This window comes from Eurypyga helias, unplaced genomic scaffold (genome assembly GCF_000690775.1).
Source record: "Eurypyga helias isolate BGI_N326 unplaced genomic scaffold, ASM69077v1 scaffold3932, whole genome shotgun sequence".
Classification (NCBI taxonomy): Eukaryota; Metazoa; Chordata; class Aves; order Eurypygiformes; family Eurypygidae; genus Eurypyga; species Eurypyga helias.
In genome coordinates, this window is record NW_010237705.1 from 43,110 (window position 1) to 67,945 (window position 24,836).

At 38.4% G+C, this 24,836-nt stretch overlaps 1 protein-coding gene across 1 annotated transcript in view; it reads left to right on the forward strand.

The window, feature by feature from the left end:
- The window catches only part of LOC104506565 (latent-transforming growth factor beta-binding protein 1-like), a gene marked incomplete at its 3' end in the record, with an annotated part of 63,960 nt that overhangs the window by 33,641 nt on the left and 5,483 nt on the right, over positions 1–24,836 (forward strand). Inside the window, exons 4-6 of the mRNA XM_010147551.1 lie at positions 4,011–4,113; positions 9,586–9,657; positions 23,284–23,406. Of these exons, the coding sequence (XP_010145853.1) occupies positions 4,011–4,113; positions 9,586–9,657; positions 23,284–23,406 (298 nt within the window). The remainder of the gene's footprint in view (positions 1–4,010; positions 4,114–9,585; positions 9,658–23,283; positions 23,407–24,836) is intronic.

Here is a 24,836-nt window from a genome sequence, read left to right on the forward strand (position 1 = left end):
GTGGCAGTGCACAACCCAAATACTGTTAGCGCTCCAAGACTGTGGAGATGGGGCAGAGGCTGCAGTCTGGACAGATGAACAAAGAGGTGATGTGGCTTGGGGTGGCCTTTGTGCACCAGCACAGGGTCAGCCAGAATTTCAGTCTACCAGTGGGAATATTCAATACTTCCTTCAGTTATATAAAATATTGGCATAGAAGCCCAGGCACGCATGGGGAAAAATATGTGGATTCAAACAATACTTTCAGTGTCTGTGAGTGCTTTACCCAGGAAGAACTTTGTTTTATAGTAGTACCATGTGTGCCTCATACTGCTGCTACTGCTGAGCCTCTTTCAGCACAGTTGAACCAATCCTTCATGACTTCTTTGCCTTCTGAACCAGTAAGAATTATCTCCAAGCTGTAAGCTTGTGACAGAGGTATCATTCATGAAAATCTGTTCTCTTTTCCAGAAGCCCTCAGGAATACAGGCTAGATTAGTTTGAAATATGTGTGGATGATGGATAGAAAAGTGTAAACCTAAGCTTAGGGAATGGCATCATCTTCATGCATAGTGGAATCTGTATGCTTGTGTTTAGCCTTCCTGGTTATTTTAGGCTCCTACTTATGTGTTGGAGTTCTGTTGAATGGTGAGACGAACTAAAAATATTTATGGATTCCCCCAAGTGACTTTTCCAGTCACTTGTGACTCAGAGACTGGAGCAGACTGTCTGAAGAACTAATGAGTTCTTCTCAGTAGTAGGAAGTGGGTAAGACTTTTGAAGTGAATAGAAATTACCTAAAAGTTTTTGACACCTGTAGAAACAGAGCTTTAGTTCATTGATGCTCAGGGTTTGTGAGAGGGAGGCACATCCTAAGAAATGGTAGTTGGCTAGGAAACAGGTTTTGTGGTGCCATGACTGTTGAAAGTATCTGAAGGACGATTAGATGTACTAGAGAAATCCGGGTTTATTAGCCATAGAAGAACTGTGTTTCTGCTTGGCTCACAACTTTGCAGAGCAGTCATTTTTTCTGATGCGTAGCTCCAGGACTACACAGATCTTACACCACTAGGAGCCCCATGTGGCAGTTGCTTTTTCTCGCTGGCCAGTTTCTACAATGATCTGGACATTAACCAAATTATCATTGATTCTTCAAGCCTTAATTCACCATAGAGGCAGTGGGAGCAGCAGCTTTAATCATTGCCAGTTTTTACTGACAGGACTACAAACCACAGTTGCCAGATGACTCAGACTTTGGCATCCTTAGTTTTGCTCATGGATTTTATATGGAAATTTGAAAAAGTAATGACCATAGAGATCATGATTTTCAGTAGAGTGCAAATGCTGTAGCACCACACCTAAACTAAAAGTGGGCTTTAGTCCATCTTCTTCTTTTTCTTTTTTCTTCTCCGTTTTACATGCTTTTAATTTACTACCGTTAAATGACACCTTTTTCTTTTCTGGGGAAAAAGACCAAAAAAAGGCCAGTTTGTGCTGGCGTGTTGGCTGTTGTGGTAGTGAAGTCTTGCCTTGACACACATGAGCTGCTGGTATGTGTCCTTGAGGCTTGTGACCTTGCAGAGGAACACTGGGTGTTAGCTAATGTGCCTCGCTGCCCAAATGCTCCATTTCTGAGATCATAAGGGGAGGTGCAGCACCAGCCTCGATTCCTCCCACTTCTTTTCAGAGAGGAGTGTTGTAAAACTGAGGCACAAGGCAGGGGGTGGAAGAAGAGTCCAGTGCAAATTAGTTTAGCTGACTCTCACAAACAGCGACCATATACAATTTTAGTGTATATCTACTGTAGATCTGTATTGTCACCTTGCTAGAGGCAGTTGGCAGAGCTAGTTCCAGTTTTGAAACAGCTGAGCTGCTGCAGCAGAGGGAATTGTGCAGAATTTCCAGTTTGTCCATCTTGGCGGCCTTGGTGAAGTGCTAGGTTGAGAGTTCCTTCTGGAAACAGAGCGGGCTCTGACTGGTTGGGAATGGTCAATCTTGTACTAATCCTGCCAGTGAGCACAAGACCAGGGGAGCTCAAGGCAGCCTGAAAGACGTGTTCATGTAGTGTAAGCCTGGGCCTGCATCTGAAAGATGGGACTTGCTTTGATACTTCTCTGGTATTTTAACACAGCCAAATACCATCCAGGCCAACACTGTTTCTCACTCCTTGGAATGTGGGAAAATTTGTCATAAGACCCTCTGCAGATGGTAGCGTGAAAATAGATTCCTAAAGTTACACGATAACTGAGCACTCTCTTTTAACCTGTTTAGCCACTCTGTTCTTTACATTGTTGATGTGTCACCCTAAAATGTGGCTCAAAGCACAAGTGGTGCTAGCCTGTATAGGGATGATGTGCAGAGACGCACAGTAACTTCACTAAGTTGCCCTGGTGCCAAAAGCTCCGTTTCACGAGAGAGGCTTCCTGTCACTGGGACAGAGGATGCTCCAGGTTGCTCACACATCCCTTGACAGATGTCTAAGCTTCACATGCAGCAAGTGCTGAGTTGCTGCACGTTGCACATTACAGTTTGATGTTTAAATGGTGAACTGGTGCTGCTTTTAATTTGTTGCTGAGGTATTTCAGGAGGTGCCTGGGGAGTACTTGTGAAAAAGGGGCAAGGAAGGTGGCTGAAGTGATGCCTTGCCAGCCCTTCCCACACAGAGGGGACCCTGAGAGTCAGAGCCCTGATGTTGTGGAGTAGCCTGCTATTCTGTTAGTAGTCACACGGTGAAGCTACACAGAGTAACTGTACTTCAGAAACACCATTGGCTCGTGGGTGTCAGTACGATTAAGAGCACACCGGAAAAAGGTTGGAGGAAGCCGTCAGTGCCTGTGCGTTCGGCACGCATCCCCACTGTGGAGTGACTGAGTTACCAGCCGAAGTGAAAGCAACCACAAGGCCGCAGCCTTTGCCACAGGTTGAGCCAGCTACCTTGAGCTGAAAGCTAAGCAGCAGTGAGGATTTGAGTCAGAGGTTTATATGCTGCCAGGAAGGAAAGTTAGGTTAGGGAAGGTCTATTCACCCTGTGTGGAGGATTCTCACTTCAGCTGGTTTGAATTGCTTGCAGCAGTGCCTGTTTATATCAGCATTCGCTTTGCAAGCATTACTAAGTGCAGTTGTTGTGCACTTCTCTTGTGCTTTGTGCTTTTCCATTTTATACCTCATTGACAGGTTTATATGTATTTCTTTAATGTTGTCTGCATCTCAGAAATACACTTAAGCTTTCTTTGCCATGCAAAATAGAAGAAAATTGCAAAAGTCAACAACATAACTTGTATCTTGTAAACTTCTGAAGATTAGTATTCTAATAATAAAAAGCATAAGAAGAATATTCTTAGTCAAAAAAAGGAATATTGACCTCAGAAATTATTGCAAGATTAAATTAAATATTTGTATGGGGAAAGACACTTGTTTGGAATAACACAGACATTACTAACTTGAGCTTCAGTCATCTTATCTGTGTTACTTTCTTCAGTATCTGGGCAGCAGAATTTGCCGTTAGAATTTGGCAATTTTCAGTAAGTGGTCATAAACATTAAAGATAAGTTGGCAGGATGTTGATGCTTTTTAATAGGAAATAATGTTATAGAAATCACAGTCATACTTTTTGTCTTTCTTTGAGTACTTATAAAGATGTTTGAGATAATTTATACAGCTTTTGAAATAGTGGATGAGCACTTTTTAATGAGGAGAGAAGTAGGGAATAAGTGCCAATGGCAAGTTACTACATTTGAAATATACTCACTCGTTCCTATGACATATTGTTCTCTTCTGTTTCTTTCTCCTTCATTTCAAGTTGACACAGAAGAAGATAATAATGAAAGAGAATAATGTCACGTGATTTACTCATGCCTGTGTAGAGAGCCATTGCAGTGCATGGGCACTATTTAAGTTCAGCTAAGAGCTCCAGTGAATGTTCAGTGTCTCAGCAGGAGGTTGACGCAAGATGACTTGAAAAATAACATTGTAGTAGAAGTGAGCATCATATAGTACCACTAACCAGAGTATTCTTTACCTCGCTATTCCAGTGTGGCAAAGCACTTCCTGGCCTTTCCAAGCAAGAAGACTGCTGTGGAACCGTGGGTACTTCCTGGGGTTTTAACAAATGCCAGAAATGTCCCAAGAAGCCATGTAAGTGCTATTTTGTTGTTATTCTCTGGATCAGTTTATGGCTTTTTCTTTTTTTCCCCTCAAGTAGTATGTTTCCTTTCTTGAGAAGAAAAAAAAAAAGGAGCCTAGTAGAAAGAATATGCTGTGGCTTGATGAGGGACAGGTTGCAGCAACTGGAATTCTCTGTGTGCCAGCAGAGTTACAATATGCAGGCACTCAGTGCAGCCAGCAAAGTTAACGTTGTTGGGTTTTTCTCCCCTTCCTCCTACTTAAGTTAGTGACGCGCTGTTGTGTTTTCTCAGTGCAGGAAGGATAATGACATTGAATCGTCTTGCCTCTTCCAGATGGATTTATATTTAAGTTTGTACAGGAATGTTAAGTTAGAGAGGCACCAGTTACTGCTTGGAGAGAATGCAGTGACCTCTTGGGACTGCAGATGAACTTTCAAGTTTAGAGCCAAAGTTTTCCAGGCTCTAAATTGTCAGTAATATTTTTTTGCTCTGTTTTTGAAATATCTTCTTCAGCAATTAGGCAATGACAAAATCAGTCGTTATGATTTGACATCATATTATAACGAGAAAGAAATTTCAAATTACTTGCATGATAGGTGAATCTGGTCTCTTCAACTTTTTCTGAATTACACTGTTGCACAATAATAGTAATGCTTCTTTGTCATGTTTTCATCACTAAATGAAAGATGAGAAAAGATAATGTAATCTCTGTTTTGCAGATGGAGTGGACCTGCATTTAGCGGGCCAAAAATAGTGCAGGGAGTTGCAATCGTTCTTATCTAGGTCTTCTAGGCCCTTGTTATTCGTACAGACAGCAGTGCTGGAAACGTGTTCAGTGCTTGATTTTTTTGGAAGCCTGTTTTTGTCCACAAGTCTTAATGTAGATACAAATCCAGCAGAAAACCTGCTGTTATTCCTGCTTCTCTGATGACTCCTTCCACCGGAGAGTCTGATATAAATTTATACTGACTCAGTCTGATCTGCTAGTTTATGAAACATTCAAATTTCGTGTTTTAGAGCACATTTATGTTCTTAGGTGCTTCTGAAAGAACTCCTCCCCAGGGCTCTTTGAGGGCTGTAGTTAATAAAGGTCTCGGCTATCTAAAGTTATTCCTGTGGCACATAAATACAGCTTCTAACAGACGTGTGTTCTGTATTGGTGTACAAATTGTGAAATGTGCCCTGATTTTATAGCTGTCTCTAAAGAGGTAGCAATTTGACTACAACTGAAAGTCTTGTTCATCAGAAGCATGTGGCTGTGTAGAATGTTGTTTAGTGGATGTAAGTGTGCAATGAGAAAAATCATGAAAACTTGAAGTGTGCTTCAACCAAAAACTGGTTGGAACTCCTAATACAAATTTTTGGTGCCTGGTTCGAAGGGAAGCCCATTTGCTAGCTCTTCACAGCTCAGATAAAACCCTGGTTGTTTCAGCCTGGAATCCACAATGTGTTGATCAGGCAGCTGCTTTTAATACCAACAAGATCGGCATGATGTTAAGAGCAAGTAAACAGGGAAACACTGGGGCAAACGGTGTCTGAAATCTGGTCCCCAGGTGCTTCCTAGGTGGGTACAGAGAAGTGCCTGAACTCACCACAAAACCTCTCATGATGGGAAATCCACCAACCTTTTTTCAAAGAACTGAGTAAGAGGAATTTTTTTGAAATGCTAATGAGATGAGCACTGTCCTTTTATTACAAAAGCTTAATGGCTAGCACACTTGCTCAAGATGGGGCAATTCAGAGTTTTTTTATCTGCCAGAAGAATTTCCAATCCACATTTTATACCTATGAGGAGATGCCCTAACCCGTAAACTGTAGAAACAATTATTGGAACAGGACTAGGAACCCAGTCTCTTTCCCAGTGTCATTACTTACTTATGGTATGCGTCATGCTCACTCCTGCTTTTTGGCTCTCTCTGAAACTGTTTTTTTGAATGCAGCTTTATGATTTCAGGAGGAGACAGAGAGCATTGCCACTTGGAATAATCCTGTCCTTGTGATTAAAGCATTCCTGGAAAGTAAGGGTTTGTGTCTCCTAGACATAATGGGATACATTTCTCCTCTTTCTAGGTGGGAGCTCTCACTCTACATCAGTGTTTTAAGAAGGGAGGAGGAGATGGGTGCACTGTCTGTTTACTCTAGGTTAAAATACACTGTCATCTACCACTACATTTTATCAAGAATATTATTTGGTAGGTGTGTGCTTCACGAATATTCACAGAATCTGTCAGGAAGCTTTGGTAGGGGTGTAGGTAATTTCTTAGTCTCGATTTGATTTAGGAGGGAGTTGAGCATGATGCTATTCAGTCAAGTCCCGACTTAGGGCAATTCTGCATGGGTACAAATGGTGAATTTTCAGATTTGTAAGAGCTTAAGGTGATAAACTCAGAGTGTTGCAGGAGTGACCTTACGTATCCTAAGAGGTTTACAGATGCTTAGTTTGAACGTAGGTACACAATTTGAACTTTCTCATCTGTTTTGGATCTGGGCCTACGTGTCATTTGGTCATAGGTGTCAAATTAAGCCTCATGTCAATATCAAGGTGTTATGCTTCTGTAGAGCAAACATATCCCAAAAATAAATGTAAATTTATTATAAGATTTAATGAAAGTGTGGAGTGGCTGCTTAAGAATTTATATTTCATAATTTTTTTTCTTTACAATAATGAGAATGTTTCAGTGGTAAGAAGAGTAGTAGTGTCTCAGCAGGCAAAGTTAGTTCCACATTAGTGCCATGTAATTTTGACTTGTTCCGATACTTCACTAAATTGGTATTACCCTTTTTATTGTAGACTTTCTGGAAGCAGACAGACTTCCTTTTGCTTTTATGGATCGATGCTTCATAAACTTTGTTTAAGATTGACGTGTTTTTCTATTAATATGTAATCAGGTTGCATTTAGTGTGATCTTCTGTGAAACCCACTTCAGCAAAACGTGTAAGCATATACTTCACTCTCATAAGCAGGCACTTTTCTTCTCTCCTCAGTCCACTACTTAAGGATGTATGTAAGTTTGCATGTGTCTTGGTCCCGTGGACTTAAACAGGGCTTTGTCACTATAAAGACGTACTTGCGTATTTTGGGTAATAGCCAAAATAGCCTCAGTCAGGGCTTCTGTCTGCTGTAAAGTCAAGTGCCTTGGCCTGAGACAGCTCCCATGTCTGTAAGTGTATGGGTTATTCACTGTTACTGAAAAACAAAATAAGAAGTTTTGGAACAGATGTCCGTTTTTGAGGGCTTGTACAAAGGACGACTTTTAAGACAAAATGCATTTCTGTGATACATAGGGAATGTTATGATTGTTCCGGCTTAACAGTTAATAATTACAAACAGGTTGTCTAAGTGAGTAAAGGGTAACTAATGTAGGACTCCATCCAGCTCCCACATGGATCACTAGCCATCATTGAACAAACTGTGACCTGCTTACGTTGCTGCTCTTTGTGGAAGGAAGAAAACAGCTGCTAGTCAGCCGCTGTTTCCTGTTCAGTGCGGGAGTAAGAGGATGAAGAGGGAGGAGGAGGTTAAAATCTCTGACCTCACTCTACCACTGCACTTTCTAGAGCAGCTGAGTCACCCTGGAAGGGAAAATGCATTGCAGTGCTGGAAAAGGCCTGGCATAGTTTATGGGCTGGTCTCCATCTACAACTGGAAGAGCTCTGTTCTTCCTCGGTTTTCCTCCACCAGGCTGTACTGCAGGGTATCATTCCTGCCCACAAGAAGTTAGAGAGACTCTCCTGGGTTTAGTGTGAATTGAATCAGGTCTTTAATGGCAAACACTGGTAAGTTAGGACATAGTCAGTGCAGTTATGAACCTGACTCTGCCAACATGAGCATGAGGAGTTTCATTGACACTTTTAGGGATCAGGAAAGACTAATGCGTTGTGCTTTTGAAAAATCTTACCTTAAATTTCAACTGGTTTTAATATTAACATTGTGAAAAGATTGGAGTTGCCTTGAAAATAAATGTGTTGCTGTGACTTTTATGGTGAGAGATTAAATTTTCAAATCTTAATTTCTGTTAAAATGGTTGTAGTCAATGAAAAGATGGAAAAGTATGTGTTCAACACTGTAAGAACATTGTTGCTGTATTTTGACACGTACTATCTGTGTTTAACCATTTTATAACTGTAAACAATCTCTGAGAATCTTAGTGTGCTAATTAAGTAATGATTTTAAATAATTCACAATGATTTGAAATAAAACTATCTCACTCAAAAAGCTGCTACTCTAGATCATCACTTAAATTTTTCCAAAGAATAGGAAAAGCTCTTAAACTAATGAAAACATATATATTTTTTTCTTTTTTTTCCCCACCCTTACAGTCGACCAGTTACCGGTTTTAAAATAAGATGTAGGGATTAATGTGCAATTCAGGCACTATATGTGAAGTGAAGCCAAGTGAAAACATTATCTCACTCAGTTGTTCTTATTTGATAGTATATATAGCGGAAAGATGGAAAGTAATGTGTTTAGTTGGGTTTCCCCACTCCACCCCCCCCGCGGAACATTTAGAACACTTTTAAAGGGAAACAGAAGACCTGACCAAATGTAAGGTATTTCTGTTGTAGCGTTCAAATTATGGAAAAACTCTCTTGACTCTTATTAAAAGCATTTGTGATGATAGTGCCAAAAGTTTAGTCCTATATTTTTAATGAAGTACTGGGCTTTGCCAAGACGTTAGTGCATAACCATACAATGAAGTTACTGCTTTCATTTATGGTGTTATAACAGTTTAAGAATCAATAAACGGTTATCTGTAGTCTCAAAGCCAACCTTAAGTGGAGGAAAGAAACAATACATAGAAATAAAAATCAACTTAACTGAACACTTTCTATTTTGGCAAAATTGAATTCAGTCTGTATTTTGCAGTGTCGATATGTCCTTGACAGTTTACATTGATCAGCCAGTGAGTCTCAGAGTCTTCTAAAATTCAGCCACTTTGTTAGGTAAATCACACACGTGTCTTTTCTTCTTTTTGCATTGTTCTAAAAGTACATTATTTAAAGCATGTTTTTAATTCTTTGTGGCAGGAGAAATGGTACCCAACAATTTGCTTAACACTGAAGATACTTCTGCTTTCTAAAGGTGCTTTCAGTTTTAAAAACATTGAGTTTCCATCATGGATCTTCACATTTATCTTTTCCCAACACAATATTTGTAGTTGGTTTGGAAAAGTAATTATTTGAATGTTTGGGAACAACTAGGATGAAAGATGGCATCCTTATTTCAAGGATTTCTTTTTTGGAAAAAATATAAATTTGACTGGATAGCTGAAGACAAGTGGTATGCGTGTGGAAAGAGGTGGAATGCAGGTTACCTGTACAGTCTTCAGTTTTAATTTATTGACCTTTTATGCTTGACCGTACATCATAAAAACTTACAATGATTTTTTTTTTAATATAGTTACATAATGATTTGACTGTCCAGCTTTCTGAATAAGTGTATAAACCAATATTATTTAACTCATGTAATTTTTTTCTTCAGCTTACCATGGATACAGTCCTATGATGGAATGCCCACAAGGCTACAAGAGGATCAATGCTACATTTTGTCAAGGTACGATAGTGTCCACAGCTGATTGTGTTTATATTGAGTACCACTTTTCTGTGACAGTTTCTAAGATATTTATGATTTAGATGAATGGATCCAGTCCATTTATTTGTATTTGCAAAAAAATGTTGAGGCTCCTTTTAACTCTTTCCAAATATTGGCAACTCCATAGAGTGGGTTGGTTTTGGGTTTTTTTTGCTCTGGGGCAAAAAACTTTTAAAACTTTTAAAACTTTTATGTATACTCTCATTTTCATTGATGCTGTATAAAGATGACTTCATAAGGATTCATTTACTGTGTTTTTCAGTGGAAACACACCATTATGTCAGTTCTTTTGCTAAACAGTGAACCTGCAGACTTACTCAGTTAAGTCAGATGAAACTAGCAATAGAGAATAATGTCTATAATCATGAAACCATAGAGAAATCAGAGAAAAATTCTTAAGAATTGACTTAGGAGGTTAGACACAACAGTACTGAGAACAGCAAGATAATATCGCTAGCAAGTGGAAATGAAAAACCATTCGTACCTGGCCACTATGTAAAGAGGTGACCCACATACTTCAAGAATATACGTAGTGCAAATGAGGAGGTATGGGGTTAGACTTCATAAGTTGTGTTACTCTGAGATGATGGCCTATGTCTCCTGACTGTAAGCATAGAAGTTACCAAAACATAAAGGGTTGGGGAATCTGCATGATTGTGCGGCTGCACAGAAAGGCTGGAGGCATTTAGCTTCTCCCAGCCTGACAAAGCTGAACAGATGACCATAAACATATGCTCCTTCTTTCTGTGTATCTTGCAGTCATGAACAGAGGTGCCAGTTAAGGATGTAGGAAAAAGTTTAATTGCTTGTCTGACTTGTTTGGCACAGCTCAGTTCAACAAGATAAAGGAGCTCTGAGAAGATGTGAGCAATCCTGCAATGGTGCTCTGGAGAGAGATTTGGGAAGGAAGGGAAGAATGAGTTCAAGTGAGGCTGACGCTGACCTGTGGCCAGGTTTGTTAGTCATTGTTGACACTGCAAGGGTGAAAGAGCTCTCAACAAATAGTAGTGGTGGTGGAGAGGAGAAAATGGAAGAGTAATTGGTATTAAAGGATATATGTAAGCACTGTGGAGATAAAGTGGATTTTATTTAACTGAAAACTTTCAGTTAGCATGTCAATGAAGGAATGTGGAACAGCCAGCCATGTAGAGAAATTATTTTACCAACCAAAAAAGTACAGTTTGCAGAGCACTAACTACAAACATCCTGCTGCTTCTACTGTGAGCTGCTCTCTGGAAGTACAGGCACTTGAGCCTATCTGCAGCTCAGTTCTCTGTCTACTGGTTTATCAGCTTGCAGGGTAGGGGCATTTGGAGGATTGTGAGAGAAAATGTGTTTGGGTCAAAATACTAAAAAAAACTAAATGGAGGGGAGCAGCACATTGCATCTCAAGCTTTTTGCCTGATCTGTAGTGAAAGACTGTAGAGTCCTCTTAATAAATCAAAGGAATGGGGAGATGTTGATGGCAACTTTCTGATGAGGGCTGCAAAGTGAAAAGGTGAAGGAGGTGAGTGTAGGGCACCTCAGATTAGACACGCAGGTGGTGCATAATTTCAGCAAGATGCTTGCAGCGATTTCAAAAGAGATTGTGTTATTCCACATGTTAGTTACAAGGTTTATTAGTCTGCAAAAGACTCTGAGCACAGAAAGTGTCTGGTAGGTGCCATGATGCGTGAGTACCATCATGCATCCCTCTGACCATGGTTCAGGAGAGACACAACCTTTTGATATCTCCAGTAGCTGTGCACAAACCCTAGTGTATACACACTAGGCAGCAGCAACCCAGCAGGCTTCTAAAGGCACGTAGGGCATTGTTTGTTTCAAGGGATTGTACCTAGATCTTGACAAACCGTATTTCATGAGAACTACTATCCTTAATCAGTGGCTTCAGACAGTTAAAAAATGTTCTGGTGCTTGTGAAGGTTGCCAGAATTAGGACAGGAAGCTGTTTCGATGAGCAGTGACAGGCTGATAGAGAGGGAGAACGTATGTCTCTGGGTAGGAGCATAAGAGGGAATGAGGTCCTGCCATAGTAGTGTGCAGAAATAGATCCATACCTGGTAGGCTAGTCACTGTTTGTTGACTGGGTTTTGATCATTTTTCCCCTGACACATTTTTTTACTACATAATTAATACTCCAAGAAATATGAGGCTTTAAATAGTTTGTTTTATTACTGATATTATTATCCCAGAACAGAGAGCTGTAAACTCTAAATATAACTTGTAGTTGATACATGGAAATTTATAATGTAGAGTTTAATCAGACAGTGGGAGTCAGATTATCCAACCAGGAAGTAGACTATTGATGAATTGAGGATAGGGACAGTCCCTTAGCTTTCTGGAGAGGACAGAGTTGGTTACTGCTACACATACCACATATTGCCTTATGGAGGCCTGTGTGGCTTCTCTGTAATTTACTCACCGACACAGGAGGAACTGGGAGAAGGAATACCCATGAAATTTAGTCCTGTTGAAGTAAATAACAAGATTACCATTTTCTTTCAGAGGGTCAGGATTTTGACCTCGGTTTGAACAGTCATCGGGGGAGCTAGCTTCACATGTGAAAGCTGCTGGCAGGGTGTATTTCAGCCCTGAAGTGGTCATTAGCGTGTTCTTCTCAATGGGTCAGGCAAAAGTGCCCTGTTTGCCTTTACATGAAGCAGACACTTTTCTAGAAGAGGACAGGGCTAATGAAGAAACAGCAGTACATATCATAAGCATGGAAGAAAGCAACAGCAATAACTGTGAAAACTATTTAAGATGCTGGCGGGGGAAGTATTCATATTATTGTAATAATCCTTACAGTTAAATTGGAAACGAGTGGCACATGTCCATATGCAAGTATACATTTTAATTAGATTATTCTTTGCAAAAAGGGGGTGTGTGCTGTGTCCATGCTCAGAAAGGGCCAGCATTGCCAGACCAAACGGTGATGGGGATATATTTCTGAATCCTTGCCTGCAGCTAAGAGAGATTGCTGTTTCCACCTAGATATCGTCCAACTTTCACTATCTTTAAAAACTCAGGCCTAAAAGTCTAAGCAGCCTTTTGTTCTACATTGATTTTGCAGTCAAAAGCCTCCTTAGTTTACAGAGTCTATGTATTATTAGTGGGATTAATAACTAGATCCTGATTTTTCTTTTTTCCTTTCAAATGAGTGAACTAATGTAATGAAATATTCTTGTCCCTAATGTGTATGTAGGACACAAAGAACCATCTGTGGGTATGCTAATTCAAACAGTTTAGTATAATTGCTATCAAGAAAGCTTTTTTCCTCCCATAGTAATTATCTTTTCAATGGGGTGATTTATTGCATGTACACACATAGATGCCCTAAGGCTGTCATTAAAGCCAAAATACAGCTTATCAGAGTTGCAACTTCTTTGTCAGAATCCACATGCAATTCTAATTTCTGGTTCCCTGTTTAGAATTATACTTACTATTTCCTTCTGCTAATGGTTTTCTTGGAAAACTGAAATAGAATGAAAAAAACAGCTGGTGAAAAAGATTAATTTTTCAGGAAACTAACATATTGCCAATAGAGCACTTTAAAAATCTTATCTTGAAGAACTGGAAAAATACCTGAACAACTGTTTTTCAATGAAGTAAAAAGTTGTGAATTGAAGTTTCTGAAAAGCCCCATATGCTTAAAATTAAATGTATATGAGCTTGCAGAAACTAGTACTTGTATGCTGATGGATCAAATTCTGTAATCATGTGCTCTGGGGACTTGAAGCTTTTTTTCCCTTGGCTTCATCATGATTGAAAATAAATTTTGAAGGTATATTCTGCCTTCCTACATGTGTCCCTAAATTACAATAATAAATCTGTTTTCTCTGAATGTTGCATATATATATTTTTTTACCTTTAAGTAATAAAAGAACTTAGCTTCATAAGAAATGCTGTTTAATGTTACTTAGGTACTAAGTTAACAGTCTTCTTTCAAAGAAGTTCTTTTATGATGATCATACTGAGACATAAATAAATCTCCAGAAATTGGGCTGGGTTGCTGTTTGGACATTGATTATGTGTTTGAAAAGTGTGGCTCTGCAAACTTGTGTTCCAGTAAATTCCATGCAGAAGCACAAAACGGGTTGGATTGATTTCTCCTGCTGCTAGTCCGTTAGCTCACAGAAAGCAGTGTATCATTTCTTAGAATATGCAATCTTTTTTCCCCTGTTAATTTTAAAAATATATATTGCAATAGTTTCATTACCAACCAAACCTTGTTTGTTTCTTTTACTCCTTGTTCTCACTAATCAGGTTGTCATTGAAACAGTCAACTATAGTGGAGGCAGTAAAATGTGTGCTGGTGCTGATTTTAGTCAGGACAGAGTTAATTTTCTTCTCAGGAGCTGCTATGAGGCTATGTTTTGGATTTGCCTGGAGAAGACTACTGGTATTATATTTTTCTTAGAACTGAGGATATGAATAGTGGTTAACAATACAGCTATAGCAGAAACAGTTGGAACAGTATTTTCAGTGGTGTTAGCAGGTACAGTTGCAATTGATTTTCATAAAGGGAATCCAAAATGATGCCTGTGTATTGAGCCAGTTTGGAGATCATTGAATCAGATGGCACTCCCGGTGAAGACTGACATATACCTACCAGAATGAGTAAAATTTTCACACGACACATAAATTAGATATTCCATTCTTGCTTTAACATGCACAATATTTCATGTTGTAAATTACTTACTGCATGAAAACATCTGTCAAGGCTGATATTACTAAAATAACCTTTAATGGCTGACTACTAGGTCATCTTTAAGAAGTTGCACAGTACTTTGACAAATTCTAATTAGTATATAATTGAACTAAAAGGTTTGCTTTGCTTAAATGCAACAGTGTCTTAAGTGTGTGAGGTTCTTACTGGAAGGAGAAGTTGCTTGCTTTACATCAAGAGGAGATAGAAGTTTTCAGTTCATTTTTTATTACACAGGATTACTTTGTCACTTAAAGTCAGTCAGATTTTGAAAAGCATAGAAAGTTCCCTTTCTGCATCCAGTTTTCGTAAGAACCTCCTGGACTTTTGTGACTGTCCTAGCTGGAGGTTGTTGCATATTTGGTTTTTATGCTTTGCCATCTGTGTCACTTTGCTGTCTTGAAAACTGTAAAATTAAAAGTTGTTTTTTTCCATTTATGCATGTAATGTGACTTTGAAAATACGAATTTTTCATTGTCTTTTGAGACAGTTATTCATGGGGGGACTTTTTACAAGGGCCTGTAGTGACAGGACAAGCGGTAATGGGTTTAAATTGAAAGGGAGTAGATTTGGATTAGATATCGGGAAGAAGTTCTTCCCGGAGAGGGTGGTGAGGCACTGGAACAGGTTGCCCAGAGAAGCTGTGGATGCCCCATCCCTGGAAGTGTTCAAGGCCAGGCTGGATGAGGCTTTGAGCAACCTGGTCTAGTGGAAGGTGTCCCTGCCCATGGCAGGGAGGGTGGAACTAGATGGGCTTTAAGGTCCCTTCCAACCCCAACCAGTCTGTGATTCTATGTTGCTATCAAAAATTACCTACCAAATGTGTAAAATAGAAAACACATTGCATACAAATGAAAGAGATTATTTCAAAAGATTGATTATTATTTTAATTAACACTAAATAACTTCTCAGTCTTCTTCAGCCTTGTTTATGAAAATTTTAAATGTCTTCTAGTTAGTTCAACATACTATAGTAAAAAAAAAAAACCCAAACCCTGATCCAATTTTGGCAGTTGACACTATCATTTCAAGGTTATCAGTGCTGCTGAAAATAAATTTGACTGCATTCTTTACATTAATCGTAGCAATGATTTCTTTCAAAATACAAATGGAGGAGTATTTTTGGTTACATTTGCGTTGTTCAGCATCCTTCTAGTGACCTCTGACTTTTTTGAACTCATAGGCTGTTTGTCTTGAGTTAAAAAAAAATTTTTTTTTTTGGTTAAGCAAACAGATAGATTTATATAACATACTGTCGGAAGATTGTGTCTTTGACCAGAATACATTAATAAACATGTATGTTTAATTCTAGAATTTTGTTTCTAACCTAAATGTTTCTAACTTTCTTAACGCTCCCAAGCTGTGTTGACTTTGATGACCATAAATTTAATGCATTAAGCATGGAGATGAAAGAATTAATTTCATTTCATAGGAAAGAATGTTCCAAATTCCATTATGCCTGTGACCAAACATGGGCCTCAGTTGCTATCTGGAAAGGTTAAAGGGTGGATTTGCTCCATGTGTCCAAATGAGCTACAAGGCTGAAGAGAGGGAAGACAGCTTTACACCACCTTTGTGTTTCCTGTGATTCTGCATTAGGCCAGCTGGGTCTGGGTGGTCTGAAGAGCTGTTATAATGGTTAACACGGCCAAAACAGAGTGAACTTCTCTTCCTAAGTACACTCCCAGCTGGAGCCTGCCAAAGGGAAACACTACAGCATTGATATTCCAACTGTCAGCTTTTGTAGCTTGGTCTACAGCAGAACAGCGCTCTGTTGGTCAACTAGTCCTTCTGCACCACTTCAGGTGGCTATAGCGGGCATCGAGCTCTTCAGGTTGTTATGAGCTGTTAATGTGTAGAAGACCAGTAGGCTGTGAAGCATTTTCATATTTGCTCTCTGAGGAATCTAAGTAATTCAGTAAATGGGCAAATTAAAGGAGGTTACAGTAGCTTTATGATGCACCACCCAGTAAATCACTCAGCGTGTTTTACAGTAACCAAGCAAAGCACATTCATTCAGCAGTAAGTGACAGGTACAGGTCTCGCTATAAGTAGGCACAGGAATTTTTCCTAGGGTTGGATGTTTACACTTGACATGGTTTGTTATCCTTGGAGAAGGGATACTCAGCCTGTGTTATGGCGTCGTTAATCCTGGAGTAAAGCTGAAATGATTCACTTCCTGAATGTGATTGAATTAGGCATGCCATTGCTTATGGAGAGGTAGGAGGACGTTGCATGTAGTCTTCCAGTAGAGAACCAAAGTAGTGTCAAACTGCAGCTAATGCAGCACCAAAGACTGTTTTAATGTGTTTGAAAAGCCATTGTAGCTATTGGAGAATGCAAGCAGAACTCTGGGAGATAATGCCTTCTGCAACATGTCCTTCCCTCTTGCACAGATTTGTTCCATGCCTATGTACAGAAGAGGGCAATTCTCCTATATTTTGCCCCTCTGTACACAAAAACCTATGCAGTAACCAGAGGGAAAACTTCTGTTAAGTGTATAAATGCTTTGTCACTTTAAGTACCTTAGAACAGAATTTGGTCCCATATCTAACTTCTTTTAAAGTTTTAATTTATATATTTCTTTTTTAGTTGTCAGAATTCCCCAGTGTGCAGTGCATTTAAGAAAACTGAGCTGAACAGATAAATCAATGTATTACATACCTGAGTAAAAAAGTCTAGCCCTCCTAATATAGATTGAGGTGTTGAAAAGCCACTGGGGTTTTGGGTCTTTAAGCAAGGAGGAACTGTTTGTTTTTCTTCTAGGCTATTCAGTCCTTCCTAAAATCACAGTTACTAGAAGAAAATAGGTGGTTGTGTTAACTGTTGCCTGCACATGGATGTAAAGAAATTTAATTTATTATTGTGATATTCACCCCATGTAATTGGAAATGTGTGTGTGTGGTTATGAGTAAAAACTGAGGTCAGTTCTTCATCTGATACAGTTAAATATTTGTGAAAAAAGATTCTGGTAATGAGCTTTCAAAACACAGTTGTGTTTTGGGTTGCTTTTAATGTGAAATCTTGAAGAATACCCTGGGCAAAAACCCAAATTAAATTTCTTCTTGAATTTTCTTAGAAATCAGGAATAAAAAGCCATGAGTAAAGGACATCTCATCATCTTAAATCCAAATAAGTTTTCCTTTTGATATCAGAGTTATTCATTTATTTCCATCTTCTCTTTACTAATTAATGTATGTAAAGTTCTTTGAAGATGAAGTTTGTTTTGGACTTATTAAAGCTGTATATAATTATCATGGCTTATAACAAGTTCAGCATTAACATGTGCTTTCTTGTTTAAATGAATACCATCTTACATTGTTCCTATCTTCCTCTTGTGTTTCTGCTTGGTTTTGGAGGTGTTTTTTTGAAGTCAGTGAGGATTACTTCATTTGTAGTCACACTCTTCACATGAGCAGACAAGCATTCAGCTGGGTTGTTTTAGCTTGTCTTTTTCCCCAGGAAATTCAGTGGCAGTGTGTCGTTAACACATTGATTTTCTGAGAGCAGGTTGTCCTGACACCCCAGTAGACCCATAAAAATTAGCGTGAAGGTATCAGACACTAACTGGTGTTGTTAAGAGAGCCTGTTTTAAGTTCTCCTTAGTGGGGAAGATTGCAGGATAGATTAGCACTGGTTTGGATACCACATCTGGGTTTTCTGGGGCACTCTGGTGGCTCTGGAGGAGAGCGTGGTGGCTGACCTCACCATATGTCAAGCTGTTTGCTTAGAAGAGGGTATAGGAGGAGCTGAGACATGGCAGCTTCATTCTACTGCCATCTCAGTAGGTGCACGTTAAGACTAAAGCTTTCATTTTTTGTCAAGCTTTCATGGAGACAGACTACCAAATCTAGGAGCGTGGTGTGTCAAGGACCAGTCCCATGCACGTGGCATGTAAAATACAACAGCAAAGGGTCAGGCTGTCAGTCGGTGCCCAATAACATTGCTGCTTTCATGCCAGTGAGGTTACACCAGTTTATTACCATAGAGAAGGGTCAAGTTATTCACATTATCAAGCACCAACTATTACAAATTCAATGCTTTATTTACCGGTTATTTATAAGACATAAATAAAGCACCTACTGTGAGAATTTGCTGTGGAGCATGCAAGGTACTTTGTGGAAAAGCTCCTTGCTTAACCTCTTTTTTTTCCCTGTGTCACTAATGCAGAGTCTTTTTACCAGGTGTAACTTCATTACTCTGTTTCCCTTTAAAACTGAAAATTGATACTTAGTTGTTCTTTAGAAAGCTTTATTTACATAGGTATGTAAACATGGTACTGCTGCATAGCCCCTTAAAAGAATTCCTCTGTGTAGATGGTGTGTGATCAAATCACTGTACACGCATGTTGTCAGTTCATACAGCTGCACAGCAAGAGATTATTCTGACAACTTTCAAGCAGCCTTTTCTCTAGTTTTCATAATGGAGCAGATGAATTTTTATCATTATACTAATTTAAAACTGAAATATTTTTTATGTTCTTATACAAGAAATAGAGGGCTAAAAGAAAAAGGTCTGTTAATCTTGAATCAGATTCCTTTTCCAGCTGCCTGAACAAGTTGATTCCAGTGCAATTTGCACAGGTGGGCAGGCTGGCAGGTGGATAGGAAACATTTTGGGTAGGTGGCCTTTTACCACAGTCCAAAATAAAATTAAGTAGATAGTAAATCTGGAAGAGATTTTTCTTTTTACCCAAAGTTGTTCAAGAAACACTATTATTTTGAAGATTACGTGAATGGGATTGAATTAGGTATGCCATTATTTTGGACGTATGTGTGTTTGTTTTGAAAATTTGAAGGGTTTTTTATCAACTTGTGGCTCATTTTTTATCAAATTCTGTTGAATCCCTAGATAGGCTTGGGTAACTGACTATAGAGCATCAGTTTGATAATTCTATGAGCTCATTGAGAAAACATGACTTGGAAAAGAGGCACTACAAACGCACTACAATGAAGTTATGCTGAAGCACCAGAACAAGTTGGATAAATTTAGCAAGAGGAATATCCGTATCAGGAACAGTAGAAGGAACATTCATTGGTACTTACATACATATAAGCTGGTACTTAAATGTAGCAGTGCCTACATTAAATAGCAATAACAGTGTGCCCGTGAATGGAGGGTTATATTTTTAAATAACAGACAAGAGCAGTTCACCTGGGAACAGATTTAATACAGAGACATTAATGACAGCATCTGTGAATGCTTCCTGCAAAATAGGTGAATCATTTGGAAAGAAACATGATTGCATATTGCTCAGTTGTAGGAAGATTCCATCTACTGGCAAATGAGCCACTTCAGTAAATATTACTGTGCATCCTTGACTATTAATAGACAGAAATCTAAACCAGGATGTTCTTAGTATCACAAAATGCATCTGATACATTCCTATGCTAGTTTTTTTTCAGCAGTGACATGAAATGAAGTTCAGATCTGTAAAAATGTGCATAATTTCCATTTAGGTGATACTTAAATTCAGGTTAGTTTAAAACTCACAATTATGGTTTATCTGTATAAAAACTTAAATATAAACTGTGTTAAAATAATTTTCAGTGTAAAATCCAAATATCAGTTTTGCGACCAGATATTCAAGATCATTCAGCTAACTGAAGTCTGTAGCCTGTAACTAGAATTTAAGTGCAAAGACAGATTTTGTACCCACTTGTGTGGATTTTTTTTTTAATTCATTTCACTGTAAATATAGATAGATAGATGCATTTCAGTTCGGTAGCTAAGTTTTTCAAAGTTGAAAAACTGCTTGAGAATTATAACAACAAACACGATTTTTTCCTCTTACAACATGGAGATATAGTTCTACAAACTTAAAAGATACGGTTTATTTGAGTAGTACAGATAATACTAGCATTGTGAATAAAATTATTCAGACACAAGTTAGAAAGCAGGTTTCATAAATTTCTTTTCATATCTATCTTTGTCTTTTCAGGATTTAGTGTTTGATTTTTACCTGCCTATATACTTCCAGTATTCAAACAATAAAATTTATCCATCTATAGATTTTTAACATTGCTCAAAATGGAGCTTGATGCAAACAGTGAGTAAAATCATCATCTGATAAATGAAAAATGAATCATTAATCATTTTAAACATTGACAATATGAATACACTTATGTTAAGTATAATGAGATAATTACTTACCTTCCTTAAATACATGTAGAATGATGGAGTTGTCCTCCTAGATAGGAATCAAGCATGCCAATTTTTTCCTAATGATGACATATAAGTAAATAGCAATGTGTTTTAATGGTTAACAAACCAGAGACTTGGTCTCTCCTTGAAAATAAGAACCATGAAACCAAATTAATATTATTTAAAATAAGTTGTCTTTTTCTTTGATGTGAAATTTAAATGCTGTCTGCACTAGACAGAGCATTTCTGCTAATTTTACATGGATATATATTCTACAAAAAGTGACAAGAAGAATCAGTATGTTATATATGTCTCCTGGGAGATATCTTCCATTTTCTTCCCAGTTGTATAGGTTAATTTTCCTATAAATAAAAATGTATACTTAGAATATGTAAAGGGAGAAAGTCGTTTAAAAATGCCTGGCTGTTACAATTATTTTCAGTATATGCACTAATGTCAACACTAACAAGTAACTAATATTAAACAATGAAAAGCAAAAGTCAGATTAGAATAAAGGATTCAGTAGTGAGTTCTTGAGTGTTACAGTATTTGCTTTGTATTAGCTTCTGGGTATTCCATTGTCTTCTCTTTGCTTACATTCTCGTCGTGTCTGGTGTTTTAAAGTGGAGGGTTAGCAGTGTGTCCTTTCCGCTCGACAACTTTACAACAGCACCGATACGTTTCTATTTAGGGATGTCTCAGTAATGTCTTCATTGTGCTTAACTGTTAAGATTTAAGTTCATTCCTGCAGTAATCACCAAAGACAGTGGTATTGAAACAATGGTGATCTTCCTTTTGAGATCAGTTAGTGCTCTGTAGATGCCTTCAGTCATAATTTGAGATTTCAGGGCAAAAGAAGGACCCTAGTCACACTACGCAACTGAAGAAACTGACTAAATCGAGTACATCAGCTTAAGACCAGCTTACTAAATATTCTGTATTAATGCAGTCCGTAAACAAGGTATTCCTGTGCTTACATGGGACATCTTCCTGCTCAAAGATTGGATGGGTCGAAAGGTAGAGTGCTGTAGGAGAATGTTTCAGCAGGGTTTTGTGCACTTTTCTTATACCATTCTCCTTTTTAAATAGTCCACTCCCTCTGAGGTCGGAAAGTCATGTAGTCTGGGAATTTCACTGAGAAATTCCTTTGAGGCAGAACTGATCCTTTGGAATTCATGTGGTTTCCATCACATTTCATCCGAAGTTATAGGATATAAATTATCCCTTTCTGTCACATGTGGCTAAGTGCATAGAGGTGAAGTTGATCCAGGTGGTGTCAAGATACTAGATTAGGTACAGCATTGTGAGAGCTGAGGGATAACTCAACATTGCATGCTTGGAAAAAATCACAGCTGACATGGCAACTGCTAGAGTCTGCTGTACTGAGAGCTGAAGTCGTGCACTGCTGCGTAGTGGGACGGGTAGCTGAACTTGGAGAAAAATTAAGACGTTAGGAACGTGAAAGATTCTTTCTGTAGGTTTCCAAAAGCAAACTCCACCATATCTGTTACATTTTTATTCAAATTCTTACCCTCATTGATTCTGTTGAATTGGGCAGCAACATACACTGAGGTCAAATAAAATGGTGAAGATTTTATAAAAACTAAGAAGTAAGGTAATAAATACTATATATTTTAGATAAAATTATCACTAATACCTGATATCCCAGGAGCCAGCTGGAATATTGGATTTCCACTTGAAGCTTGTTTACCCAGCAAGATAGCATTTTTTCCTAGCTAAGGAACAGGGAGGGAAAGTCTTATGTAGAAATAATGCACGTAAACCTTTTACAGTAGGTCTGTTGCAGTGTGCTGCCTTTATTTTTCTGAAAGAGGAGATGTGACAGTTTATGACGGAGACTATTATAGGTTTGGGGTTGGGGTTTGTTTGGTGTTGGGGATTTTTTTAAAGTTTTGATTATCATTGTAAGTTACATTGTTACTGTTTCCTGAAATAAAATCTTGGTTTGGCTGACTTAGTTACAGATGGTATCCAGATGATTGTCAGACAGTCCTATTCTAAGAGTAAGTGAATTATAGATACAACCCCAAGTGTGATAAAGGCCTGAGGCCCAGTGCTTGGGAGAATAATTCAGTGAGACCCTGAAAGGGACACTGATGCAGGTAGCTTCGTAACAGCAAACTTTATCAAAGCAGTTGTTAATTTTTGCAAACTTGTGTTCCCATGGATGCAATCCTTTTCACCCCACATCACATGTGTTCTGTGCTTCCTGAAGCATATTCTTGCTACTAAGATGGTAAGCTCTTTAGGCTAGAGATGGTATTTTTGTGTTGTGCTTCTTCCAGCACAATGAACCTCCAGGCACTACTGAATACCAGTAACAATAAAAACTGTATTAAATGTGTCAAGCAGTGTTCCATCCTGTATAAAATATCTTACACTGCTTAAAACTTGTATCTGTGAATGTTCTTGTGAGTTATGTTGGACTCTGCAAGCAATCATCTAGTCAGGAACAGAGTGGTTGATAAGCCAGTCAAAGTGTATTTGTTTTGTAATTCAGAGTACTTGAGAACGATGTGTAAATGTAATTGGTTTTGTTATGTTCTCAGTAATGTTTTAAAAGAATAAAAGTCAGATGTTGTCAGTATGGGCAAAAGTGTTGATTGGAGTGTTGACTCGTAACAGTTCTTCTGCACGTATTAAAAAAAGATAACTTCTGAAGAAAGAAGTATATTAATACATGTTTCAGTATCTGATTATTTTTAATTTTCCCCACAGATATCAATGAGTGTCAGTTACAGGGAGTATGCCCTAATGGCGAATGCTTGAATACCATGGGCAGCTACAGATGTACCTGCAAAATGGGTTTTGTGCCAGATCCTACCCTCTCACGATGCATACGTAAGTAACAGTGCTAATCAAAGTACCAAAATAGTTACTTAGTTGCACTTTAAATGAGAATTTATTTGATTGGCCCCAACTCTTCTAAGCTGTCCACATCTTTTTTGCTGTCCTTGCCTCCTTTTCTCAGTTTATTCACTTTATTTCGTCAGTCTCAGTGCTCATGCCTCTTTTCTGTCTCTCTGGCCTGGAAGCCTTGGTCTCCAGTGGCTGTCCAGGATCCCTGCCATCTTTTACGGATTTTCTTGTCACAAAACCTTCAAGGCCATATCTAGCCTCGTCACGCTCTGTTTCTCACAAGCCTGAAATTCTCCGTCCCACAGTTGTTTTTCCCCTCTCTGCTAGTTTCCCAGCCAAAATCATCTGTGTCCTGCCCTCCCCTCTTCCACCTCTGCAGCTTTGACTTGGGTAGTTTCTATTGCTAAACATTCAGCCCAGGAAGATCTTTGGCACATTTTCCTTCTGATTAAGAAGGATTAAAAATTAAGAAATAATTAGGAGAAAGTAGAAGTTGTGAACAGCATGAATGCAAATATTTTCCTCTGTTAATCACCTTTTATTTGGTTTGAGATCAACTTCCTCCACAAGAACAAAAGAAGGCATAGGGAACAGCTAGATTTCTCACTAATTTTTTTTGTAAGCATATTTACAAGTGAAAAATACTTCATTTCCTAATTTCCTTATCTGAGCTATCTTTAGATTTATAAAATAAAGCATAGCCTAGAGCCATAGGTGAATTCTTTATTTTTTTCAGTATAATTAGCTTATGCTACTAGTTAATCACATTTTATTTTTCAGCATTTTGAAGAATTTCTTACCACTTTTCAGTTTAACACCAGAAAAAGTGGAGTTGATTTTCATTTTCGCTTTTACGTGTCCTGTTGAAAATCAGATAATCTTTGTATTTTTGGAGTTGAGTGAACATATTTACCCAGAACTGTTAACTGTATGTGAATGTGGATGCATAAATTAGAATGCTGGGTGGATCTTGGCTTCCTGTTACCTCATACTAGTCATAGCTTACGGCCTTTGGCTCTTCCACCTTAAAACTAAGTGTAACAAGATGTAAATATATAATTGCCTCTTTTCTAAAAACAGGTGTCAAGTTTGATACTTAATCTTTTTGCAGTCTTATTTATATAGCCTACTGATAGCTGGGTATGTAGCTTGACACAACCATATATTGCCAGTGACTGGCCGTAGTATTCAGCAGTTGGACTTGCGTACAAGTGAGAGAGCTGTTTCTGACTCCTTATTGTGGCAGCACGGCAACTGCTGGTTTGGATTTTTTTCTTTAAAATACACTTTATCCTTAGTCTAGGATGAGTTGGAATTCAGGAGTGTTTGATGTGAAACAAGAATTTTCTTTTATGCTGCGATTATGGCTTGAGATACGTGTTTGAAATAAAACTTTTGCAGGTGGTAATGTT